This window comes from Patella vulgata, chromosome 4 (assembly GCF_932274485.2).
Source record: "Patella vulgata chromosome 4, xgPatVulg1.2, whole genome shotgun sequence".
Taxonomy (NCBI): domain Eukaryota; kingdom Metazoa; phylum Mollusca; class Gastropoda; family Patellidae; genus Patella; species Patella vulgata.
In genome coordinates, this window is record NC_065882.2 from 40,405,337 (window position 1) to 40,417,561 (window position 12,225).

Here is a 12,225-nt window from a genome sequence, read left to right on the forward strand (position 1 = left end):
TCCAGAATTATGGCCTGATTGTACGAAAAATCGCGTTTTTAGTGTGTGGTCCCTCTGGAGGTCACAATTATTATTCGATTTAAAAAAATGTTCGAATATATCACTGTTACACCATAACTTCCTGGATTATGGCTACTGATTGTTCGAAAAATCGCATTTTTAGCGTGCGGATTCTTTAGAGGTCAAATTGTTTTTTTCCGATTTTAAAAACCGTTTAAATATATCACCATTCCACTATAATGAAGGTTGCATTCGAACTTCGGGAAAATAGAAATGAAACTGCCCGACAAAATGGCCGCACTTTGTACGCAAATTGTGTAAAAGTATGCTACAAAGGATGTGGACCCTCTAGAGGTCACATTTTTTTTATCCAATTTTGATGAAACTTAAAACATATCTTTATATCCCGAATATCTCTTTTTTTTTATATTTCAGACCATAACTTTCTGGATTATTGCCCCTGATTGTACAAAAAATTCTGTTTGTTTTTAGCTTGTTTTCTATCCATCTCTTGCAAAATGTGGGTGTATCCTGCCTGGCAGCCGCTGGTTTTTATAAATCAGTATTCTTGAACGATATCACATGGTTTTTATTACTATTTAAGTATTTATCTACCTTTTAAAATTTCATCATTTTGGAATCATAAATTTACTCAAAATGAAAACCTGTCTTCCATATATACAAATTACTGGCGTGGTTTCGATTCCCCGGTTTTATGTGACAAGGAGTAGGGTCGCCTGTCCAACCTCGTGGATTTTCTCCGGGTCCTCCAGTTTCCTCCTACTGTTAAAGACCCCTACACGCAAGCGAATTATTGAAATAAAATTTAACCATGTGTTAGTCCCAAAATGATCTACTTTGTTTCGAGTGGACATTAAACCCCATTTCTCTTTTTTTTTATTGCAGGATTTGTGACTCATGTTTATCCGCTTTAAATAACAAAATGACTTCACAAATATGCCGTAGTTTTGTGAATCCAGCCCTTATTGTCGGGGTTTTTTTCAGATTTTTTTTTAAAGAGCTAATTTGACAGCTTGATCATTTTCCGGGTGGAAACATTCGTCTTCTTTTATTGGCAAACAAATCAATGACATCAGGATTTTTTGTGATGCACGACTCACACACGATTTGCCACGAACTTGAAGTGTGAAACTCCTTCAACACGTTTTTAACGATTGTGCGGGTTGTGCCTTCGTTTTTCTCGAAAACGGATATTGAAAATATCGTCGTCATGTTTAAAACGACGCCCCATGGACATGCTTTCGTCTGCAACCATTTTGTTGAGAAGCGACACCTATGACGCTTTAGTCTTGATCAACCAGTTTCAATAATGAATCAAACCATAGCCATAGTAAAAGGAAATAACTCTTGTGATATATTTCAGGTTGACACACAAAATAAAATAAAAAGATCGCGGAAAAGTGCAATAAAATAATTTAAGTCGGGGGTGGTTTTAGTAAGTCGGTCGTGTTAGGCAAAACAAAGATATTTTTAAGGTCAGCCTCAGGAGTGACACTGTTATACCCCCACATTTTCATGTGGATGTATATTGTCGTCGCCCCTGTCTGTCCGGACGTCCACAATTGTTTGTGGACACTCTACAGGTCACAATTCTTATCCGATTTCAACGAAACTTGAAATATAGGTTTATCTCCTTAAGATCTCAATTCCTTTTGATATTGGCAAGTATCGGGCCGTAACTTCATAGATTATGGCCCCCGATTGTACAAAGAATCGCATTTTTAGCTTGTGGACACTATAGAGGTCACAATTTTTATCCGATTTAAAAAAACGTTTGAAAATATCACCGTTACACCCTAAGGATTGTTGAGTTCGAATTTTGTAAAAACCGGACCAAAACTGACAGAAAAAATGGCCGCACTCGTACTCAAATAGCATAAAAATATAATAATATATCAAGCTTGTGGACTCTCTAGAGGTCACAATTTTCTTCTGATTTTGATGAAACTTGAAATTTAAGTTTATAACCCAAAGATATCGGTTACTTTCGATATTCGCGCATATCAGACCATAACTTCCTGAATTGTACATAAATCGCATTTTTAGCTTGTGGACAGACAGACCCATTTTAATAGTCCCCTGCTTTCTTCAAAAGGTAGGGGACAATAAGGGCTGGATTCACAAAACTATGGCATATTTGTGATGTCACTTTGTTATTTAAAGCGGATAAACACGAGTCACGAATCCTGCAATAAAAAAAAGAGAAATGGGGTTTAATGTCCACTCGAAACAAACTAGATCATTTTGGGACTAACACATGGTTAAATTTTATTTCAATAATTCGCTTGCGTGTAGGGGTCCTTAGCAGTGGGAGGAAACTGGAGGACCCGGAGAAAACCCACGAGGTTGGACAGGCAACCCTACTCCTTGTCACAAAACCGGGGAAGCGAAACCACGCCAGTAATTTGTATATATGGAAGAGGGGTTTTCATTTTGAGTAAATTTATGATTCCAAAATGATGAAATTTTAAAAGGTAGATAAATACTTAAATAGTAATATCTTTCAAGAATACTATAATTGTTTGCTTGATACTTTTGAAAAAAATAAACGTGCAATTAATTAATGTGTCAATCAATTTATTTCGGTATTTCGGCGGGGGGACATCATCCACACTGTTGGCTTGATATCTGATTTTAAAAAACGTTTGAATATATCACCGTAATGTTGGTTCGTGAAAATCGGGCCATTACTGCCAGAAAAACAGGCTGTTGCTAATACGCAAATAGTGTAAACATCTGGTATATGATGGTAGTGGACCCTCTTCAGGGTATGAAATAAGCCTCGAATATGGTAACCTCAAAATAGGTTACGCTAATCTGACTGAAATTTGAAATGGTAACCTATAGGTTACGATGCGTTAATTTGCTGACATACTGTTTACAGCTGAAGGCTTGAATTCGCCTAGGGTAGAAGTCGATTCAACACACCAATGCCTAAGGATGTAACGAGTCAAAAAAAATTGAACCGGTTAACCGATGGGCAAAAAACCGACCGTGACCGGTCAACCGATTCACTTTTTAGTTGCGGAGTTATTAATCGCCGGACCGTACGCAGGATTAAAGTTTACTTTTTCACACTGTTTAACTTCGTTTTGAATATAAGAAGAGTTTATTTATTGCAGCTTATTTTGTTTTTCATTCAAATTTCTCGGAAGGAAACATTGCGTCGTCTAACAGTCAAAAAGGTCATGGTCTCACGTGGTCGTCACTCGCCCAGTAGCACATGCCGTTGTGTGACAGATCGGAAAATTGATACAATATTATTAGTGTTCGACCCGTTATAAATATAGGAATATTCTATGGCCCCACCTACCTCCATCTCAATGTGCAATGTTATAATGTAATCCATTAATAAAATATTTAATTCGACGTCTTTATTCGCGCGCACGGCATTACTTTCATTTTCATACGCATTTAATAGTCAACCTGTAGTCAAGATTACCCAGCCCGAAGATACAACGCAATAAGTCGCTCTTTTCTGGAGAGTCTTAGATCACGGTCAAAACATTATTATAACTTACATAATTTATATTTATAAATATTGCCGTATTAAAAGCTAATACTATAAAATTTGTATGTTTACCACACGTGACTGAACATGTGACCCCATCGAGCCAATGAAATGACGAAAAGATTATACCATTTGGCCACATGCCAGAGGGACGAAAGATACTTTGTTTACGGCATAATTTTTCTACTACGTTTTCGAGCAGCGAACACGACCGTTTTATTACCGGGAAATTTTTGTATCAACGTGTAATATGAACAAGAGAGCCTGGGCTAATGCTAGTTTACTACTAGGTCGATATACACTGACATTGTTATATAGAACGAATAACGGTCACAGGAATATCGAACCGGTCTGGTTGCAGAACCGAACCGTAACCGGTCAACCGAGTAACCGTTTACATCCTTACCAATGCCCCATTCTACTGTAGTACTTGAAAGGGAAGTCACTAAGATCAATTCAATAATTAGAAGAGTATGGTTTAAATCTTCATTGTGATGTGCAAAGATCTTTTCCCAAGGCATTAGCGATGACTTTGTGATGAAATTTGGTTGAAACCAAATTCTTTAAGACTTTCCATTCCATCAAGGCAAGGTCTTTTGAATACTTGTGATATGACAAACTCTGCTGGAAATGCTCTCCAATCTGGATGATTTCTTCTTTACCATAATTTGGGTTGGATGTATCCCACTGACTGTGATCAACAATTTTAAAAGGCTTGAAATATTCCATCTTCAAATGACTCCAGACGTTTAAACAAGTTAGCTGACAATGCTGGTATCAACTCTGTCTTGATTCTATTAACAACTTGTTTACCTCTGTTAACATTCTTCAGTATGAATTCTTCCTGTACTACTGTGACATTATTCTCTAATTTTTTCTTCTGACTATCACTTAACATATTTTGTTCCTTGAACTTCAATGTCGCTGGTAAATTGGTTGACTCTGGTGTGATAATCACCCCCAAACCATCATCTGTTGGTCTTGATTCAAAAGGGAGTTTTTCTTCAAGCTCCATCAATGCATTTAACTGGTCTACTATTGACTGGATACCATAAATTATATCAGTAATTATGGGTGTGGAATTCTGTACCAAGTAAGATAAATGTGCTGTCTGCCGAAGAGCTAATCTATAAAGATGAATCGATGCAAGGTAACCATAATCTAACCACTGTCGTAAGTAGCCTTGTAACTTTGCCTTTTGTTCTGGTTTACAGATCTAGTTGTTTGAAGCCACCAAATTTTCAGCTAGCAAGCACAGTGGTAGAAAATTGACAATAAGAACTTTAATGGCCCTGTACTTGTGTGCAGTAAACCTTGTACCAGATGACTTCGGAAATCACTGAACTACAACATTCAGCTTCTCAGCCATCAAAGTCAGTAGTCTCCAACACTTCCCACTGTGTTTAAAAAATAAATACAGATTCAGCATCATTTCATCTATCCTAGCAAAATCATTGACAGTTTGAAAAGCATCCTTGATGACCAGCTCAATACGATGAGCACTACAATGGATTATTAATAACCATGGCTGACCTTCATTCTTCATTACTGTGAGTGCCCCAGATACAGAGCCCAAATTGACACTGGCGCCATCTGCACAAGATGAGACAAGACAATTCATGAAAAATTCTCCTTGGACACCATAACTGTAAAAGGCATCGTCGATACTATTTTTAATATGGGCGGCCTCGGCACCTCCAAAATGACTCATTTGTTTACATTTCAATAGTAATTCGGTTTGTTGCCCTTTTACAACAACTTTGGCATACACCAATTCTTTTTCATCACGTGTTTTCCTAGCCTCTGTTCCATCTTGTTGGCAGGAAAAGAAGTTTGTACATCTGAGGATATTGGATATATCTTCCATTAGGGCCTTAGCCAAGTAGTAAATAAATTCTCTGCAAGCCTTTTTGTTGTCTTTGCCAGTAAAAAACTTAACACCATTCTTTCTTTGGAGCTCTATTAAATATTTGAAGTCAGAAAGTGGTTTTTCCCTCATAACAAGAGACATGACAGTGTTAAACAGGTGTAAGTAGTGGTCATGACAGTTTTGTGTTATCAGAAATGCTATACTTCTAAAACTACTAGGCTTCTCCTTAGGAGGATGAGTCTCAATACCTGTGATTGCATCGACTGTGTCTTCAAGTTTAGATTTTTTTTTCGCCCAATCATGAAGCGATCCTGAGTGAACATGCCAGCTCACGTTACTTTTATGTACATATGTCACACCATCAACATATGCTGGTATTCCGTTCAACACCGTTCCAGAAATTCCTCGTCTTTTAGCTTCATTGCGTATTTGAGCAATATTATCTGTACATATTCGGCATTTCACTGCTGTAACCTTATTATTCTTGTCCAATTCATACGAAAAGTCAAGACGAAAAATCCCAAGAGCGAAATGTTTTTTCGTTCACTGTTTCTACATGAGGTTTTTTCACGGGGGCGGCCATGTTCACTCAACATCTCGTACATTCACGAACAAAATGTTATTTAGATTTTTATAAGAAATATATGACGTGAATCTCCAAACTTGTTACAAGAAAGCAAAAATAATCTTTTAGATATTTTTAATAATTGTAATATGTATTTAACGTGAGCGTGGGGGAAATATTTTGACAATTCTTCAGTTTATAAATTATAGTTCGACATTCGGCAAACCTCGGCTGATTACGGTACCCTACATCTCTGCTGAGGTTTGCCGATAGCTCGGTGGTCGAGAACGGACGTCCGTTCGCGTGTTTCTGGGTCATGGTAACCGATGCGTAACCTGAACGACCATTCGCGTGTTATTTCGTACCCTGCTCTAGAGGTCACAATTTTGATCGATTTTGAAGAAACTTGAAATACATGTTTGTAACCTGAATGACCATTCGCGTGTTATTTCGTACCCTGCTCTAGAGGTCACAATTTTGATCGATTTTGAAGAAACTTGAAATACATGTTTATAACCCTATCGATTTTGGCATGTATCGGACCGTAACTTCCTGAATTATGGCACTTGATTGTACAAAAACCATCACGTTTTTAGCTTGTGGTCCCTTTAGAGGTCAAAATTTTTATCCGATTGGAAAAAACGTTTGAATCACCGTTACATCCTAATGACGGACGAAATGACTGCCCCTCGTACGCAAATAGTGTAAATATATGGTATATAAAGGTTGTGGACCCTCTAGAAGTCACAATTTTGATCCGATTTTGATGAAACTTGAAATACATCTTTATAACCCAACGAAATGAAATGAAATGGGGTTTAGCGTCCTACTATTCTGCTCCTAAACTGGGCTAATGAAAACGGGAAATTTTGCCCGGGCAGCGGCGCTACGGCCTACTCTTATATCGAATTCCAACTGCCAAGGGATCTTTTACGTGCACGCCAATATGTACACGGGACCTCGGTTTTTCGTCCCATCCAAACGACTAAACAGCTGTCCTTGTCAGGCCCTCCGTCCTGCATCACTGACAAGGGGAAACCACGCCTGAAAATCTGGATGAACTTTCTCGGCCAATGCAGGGATCAAACACCCGACCTCCAGGCTAGCAAGCCAGCGTCTTACCCACTTAGCCACGCGATCCCAAAGATCTTGGTTCCTGTTGATATTTGCGCATATCGGATTGTATCTTCCTCAATTATAACCCTTGATTGTACGAAAAAAGGCTTTTTGTTTAGCTTGTTCTCTATCCATTTCTTGCAAAATGTGGGCGTATCCTGCCTGGCAGCTGCTGGTTTACTATTTTATAAGCCGATTAGTACACATGCAAAGTTGATTATTTTGACATTTTGCAGGTCAAAACATTATGGAGAGATGGCTAAAGAATGTGCTGAAGCTTATTATTGTTATGGTCAGTCTTTACTAGATCTCGCCAGAATGGAAACAGGAGTGTTAGGAAATGCTTTGCAAGGAGGTATTGTTATAATCTTTTCACTGAGCGAGGTAGTTACTGAACTGAAAACTCTTGACGGTAAAGTTTGCCCCTTTTGAATCGAGAATGATAAAGATTTTTGAGGCTATCAATGATGGTGTATTCTGTTTTTCTGATCAAAGACTACATTGTACACTGAAAATAAGTCTTGTGCAAAAGTGAAAAGTCTTAAGTTTTGACATGCTTTTATTCAAATAGTTATTCATTGTTTTAATTGGTTTTTGTTTTAATAATTACGTTGGATGATATTTATGGTCCCGTATTACTAGTTGATGTTGATGATGAAGATACTGCTGATGAGAAGGAAGAGAAAGGAAATGAACAGTTTGAAAATGCAAACAAACTACCAGGTAAAAAGCAGTTCTTTTACAATTTAGATCTCTGATTTTAATATATTTGGAAATAAAATTGGCCAACTGAAAGGAGAAGTCACTAAGCATTGACTTTATGTATTTATAATGAATTTGTAAATATTTTGTTAGATGTTATGAATATTGGTATTTATCCAGTAGGCTACCTCAATTTTATAGCCTGATTGGATGGCTTGTAGACCCATCAAACTGAATGGTTTGTGCAGAGGTTCTATGTTACTGATTACATTAATCTGAGCTATAACACTTGTTACTACTAAGAAATAGGAGTAATATAGAATAGAAGAATTAAAGTTACCCCTTATATTAGCAAGACAACCTTATACCATATGTTTAATATACATGTGGTATGTTTTAAAAGCAAATGAATTTTATCTAATGTACGTATGTAGGTGAAGAAAGAGATAAACTAAGAGATGAAGTATATGATGCCATGGCTGGAGATGAAAAAAATACTGCAAAAGAAAGAGGGGAAAAGGATGCAAAAGTGGAAAAAACAGCAGAATCAAAAGATTTAAATAAAGATGAAACAGATTCTAAAGAAAGTAGAGAAAAGGATGTGATGAATGAAACAGCAGATGAAAAAAAAAATGGAGAAAATGCAGATACGAAAGATAATGTTGAAATGATGGATGTAAAAGAAAGCAACTGTGGGGAGGATAAGACCAAAGAAATGGATGTCGAAGAAATTGGTGATTTAGATAAAAAGAATGATGGCAAATCTACAAAACAGGGAGAAGGTGATAATTCAAGAAAGACTGTTGCAGATAAAGATTCCATTAAAACTGAAGAAAAGGAGCAAAAAAAAATTATTAGTGAAGAGGGAGACAAAATAAAAGATGTAAAACTATGTGATAAAACAAAGACTGAAGCCAGCTGTAAAGAAAACATTGAAGATAAAGGTTAATTATATTGACAAGAAATTATTATAACTAACTGCATGGTGTTTTTGTTTAAAGAAAATTTGTTTATGGTTTTCAGTTCAATTAACTGAATAACAAAAACCTTAGTACTTGGCTAATGACATGTAATATGAATGACATTGACAGAGCAGTGCATTTTGTGGTGTAAGGAGAGACATAGGGTTGGCTCCCTTTATATATCTAAAAATAATACTGTTTAGGCAAAACAAATAAAACTAGTAGTACTGTGATGCCAATAAATCCAGCAATATCGGTTCCATTTATACAACCAAGTCCTGACATCACTTCCGTTATCCACAAAATATTTTAAAAAGATACATTAGTTAAGAGTTTAATAAAGAGTTGGCCATTCTTGCTATAATAATTCAAAAACAGATGATAAAAAAAAAAAATGAAAATTGAAAAGTTAATTCCAATTACTTCATTCTGAACCAAATTATCGCTGTTTGTAGTTTTGACTCGATGTATGCATAGAGGTAAACAGGGCACTGGTATATTTGCGACTTAGCCTCTCTTTCCCATTTTCAAATTAAATTTTTAAATGGAGAACCGTTCTAATCTATTTAAAATCTCGAGTATCTGATGCCATCGAGGGTTGATTATGGTCTTGTTTTGTTAATAAATGTCTAATTATAGTTAATATAACATTTCAGGACTAAAGAAAGACCTGCAATTGGCAGATTTAGCTCTTGTATAATGTATGTTTAAATTGAATTACAGAAGTAACCACTTCGATTGTCCTTTGCATGACAGAAAATTGATTAAAATTAGAACATAATTAACCCTTTATAAAGCCTTTTTATACGCCCACATTGAAATGTGGTCGTATATTGTCGTCGCCCCCGTCCGTTAATATCCGATTGACTTTAAATTTATATACAGTGTTTAAGGCCGTGAGACGAAAAAGCCTATTGATTTTCAGTGATTTCTGATAATTACTGCCAAAGTTATGGCCCTTGATCACTTCAAAAAATCTTGTGGACGCTCTAGAGGCCAAATTTAATATCCGATTGACTTTAAATTTATACCCAGTGTTTAAGGTCATGAGACGAAGAAGCCTATTGATTTTCAGCGATTTCCGATAATTACTGCCAGAGTTATGGCCCTTGATCACTTCAAAAAATCTTGTGGACGCTCTAGAGGCGAAAGTTAATATCCGATTGACTTTAAATTTATACACAGCGTTAAAGGTCATGAGACGAAGAAGCCTATTGATTTTCAGCGATTTCAGATAAATACTGCCAGAGTTATGGCCCTTGATCACTTCAAAAAATCTTGTGGACGCTCTAGAGGCCAAAGTTAATATCCGATTGACTTTAAATTTATACCCAGTGTTTAAGGTCATGAGACAAAGAAGCCTATTGATTTTCAGCGATTTCCGATAATTATTGCCAGAGTTATGGCCCTTGATCACTTCAAAAAAATCTTGTGGACGCTCTAGAGGCCAAAGTTAATATCCGATTGACTTTAAATTTATACCCAGTGTTTAAGGTCATGAGACGAAGAAGCCTATTGATTTTCAGCGATTTCCGATAATTATTGCCAGAGTTATGGCCCTTGATCACTTCAAAAAAATCTTGTGGACGCTCTAGAGGCGAAAGTTAATATCCGATTGACTTTAAATTTATACACAGTGTTTAAGGTCATGAGACGAAGAAGTCTATTGATTTTCAGCGATTTCTGATAATTACTGCCAGAGTTATGGCCCTTGATCACTTCAAAAAAATCTTGTGGACTCTCTTGAGGCCAAATTATTATATCCTATTGACTTTAAATTTATACACAGTGCTTAAGGTCATGAGACGAAGAATCCTATTGATTTTCAGCAATTTACGATAATTACTGCCAGAGTTATGGCCCTTGATCACTTTGAAAAATCTTGTGGACGCTCTAGAGGCAAAAGTTAATATCCGATTGACTTTAAATTTATTGATCACTTCAAAAAACCTTGTGGATGCTCTAAAGGCTCAAGTTAATATCTGATTGACTTTAAATTTATACACAGTGTTTGAGGTCACGAGGCGAAGAACCCTATTGATTTTCAAAGATTTCTGATAATTACTGCCAAAGTTATGGCCCTTGATCACTTTGAAAAATCTTGTGGACGCTCTAGAGGCCAAAGTTAATATCTGATTGACTTCAGATTGATACACAGAGTTTAAGATCTTGAGACGAACAAGTATATTGATTTTCAATGAATTTTTATGACTTGAAACAGCTAAATCCATGATACAGTATTAAAAGTTTTCTATACAAAACGTTAGCATGGGGAAGAACTTTATAAAAACCAAAATAAATTATAATGGTTTTCTGAGTTGTTGCTCTTAATCAGATTTTAGTGTATTATAAATGTTTCATTACCGAAAAAAGTAAAAATATGCGACAACTCTTGTTGACTACCCGGACGATTTAGCTGCTGTGGGCGTATGTTTCGTTGCCTGGCAACCTATCTTTAAATTGGGAAAAATCTTAAAAAGTGATCCTGACAAAATTGGTTATTTCTCGACAAGGGCAGATGCTAGAAACACTTTTTTGATATCTATATGATTGTATTGATTCATACTGTTTGTCCATTGAAATCAAATATCATAATTTTATACAAGTAATGAATATCACTTACTTCAAACAAATATTTGTTTTGGAGGCTAAAAATACAGTTTTTGCCAAAATGTCATTACTTCTGGTGATAATGAAAATGTTAAATTAGTTTTATGAAATTATAATTGTCATAGGGCTTCACATGGGGAAAATTTTATGAAGATCGAATTATAATTGACACTTTTATGAACCAAAACCCCTGAAAAGTGACTTTTAGAAAATCGTCTATTTCTACGCAAATGAATAAGTTAGAAACCATATTGTGATATCTATATGACCGCATGAGTTCATTCTATTTGTTTTTGGAATCAAATATCTTAATTATAAACAAATAACAAATGCGTCTCAGTTGAATAAAAATGCCCATTTTGTTCAATTGATGCCAATTCCGGTGGCAGTGAAAATGTTAAATTGGTTTGACCTAGTCATGGGAATCAAATGGTGATAAACAAAAATGAAAATCCAGTAATAATTGAATCTTTTACGGGCAAAATAATGTGGAAAGTGACTCGTGCAAAATTGTCTTTTTCTCGGCAACTGCTCATATTACAAAACAATTTTGACATAATATTGTCATATGCATTAAAGCTTCAAGTTTTTATAAGCCCACATTTTCATGTGGAGGTATATTATTGTCGTCGCGCATCCGTCCACAATTTGTTTGTGGACACTCTACAGGTCACAATTTTTATTTGATTTTGACGAAACTTAAAATATAGGTCTACATGTATCTCTCAAAGATCTCGGTTCCTTTCAATATTATTGTAATGGGCCATAACTTCATAGATTATGGCACCTGATTGTATGAAAAATCACGTTTTTAGCTTGTTGACACTCTAGAGGTCACAATTTTCATCTGATTTTGATGAAACTTGAA

General features: G+C 35.9%; 1 protein-coding gene across 4 annotated transcripts in view; it reads left to right on the plus strand.

Moving 5' to 3' along the window:
• LOC126818823 (protein HGV2) overlaps positions 1-12,225 on the plus strand; it is a 136,180-nt gene that overhangs the window by 40,627 nt on the left and 83,328 nt on the right. For 2 of the 4 annotated variants that reach the window (XM_050546423.2, XM_050546424.2), the window contains exons 3-5: positions 7,320-7,438; positions 7,726-7,806; positions 8,220-8,729. In XM_050546423.2, the coding sequence (XP_050402380.1) occupies positions 7,320-7,438; positions 7,726-7,806; positions 8,220-8,729 (710 nt within the window). The remainder of the gene's footprint in view (positions 1-7,319; positions 7,439-7,725; positions 7,807-8,219; positions 8,730-12,225) is intronic. The other 2 variants (XM_050546425.2, XM_050546427.2) reach the window with 2 other exon arrangements.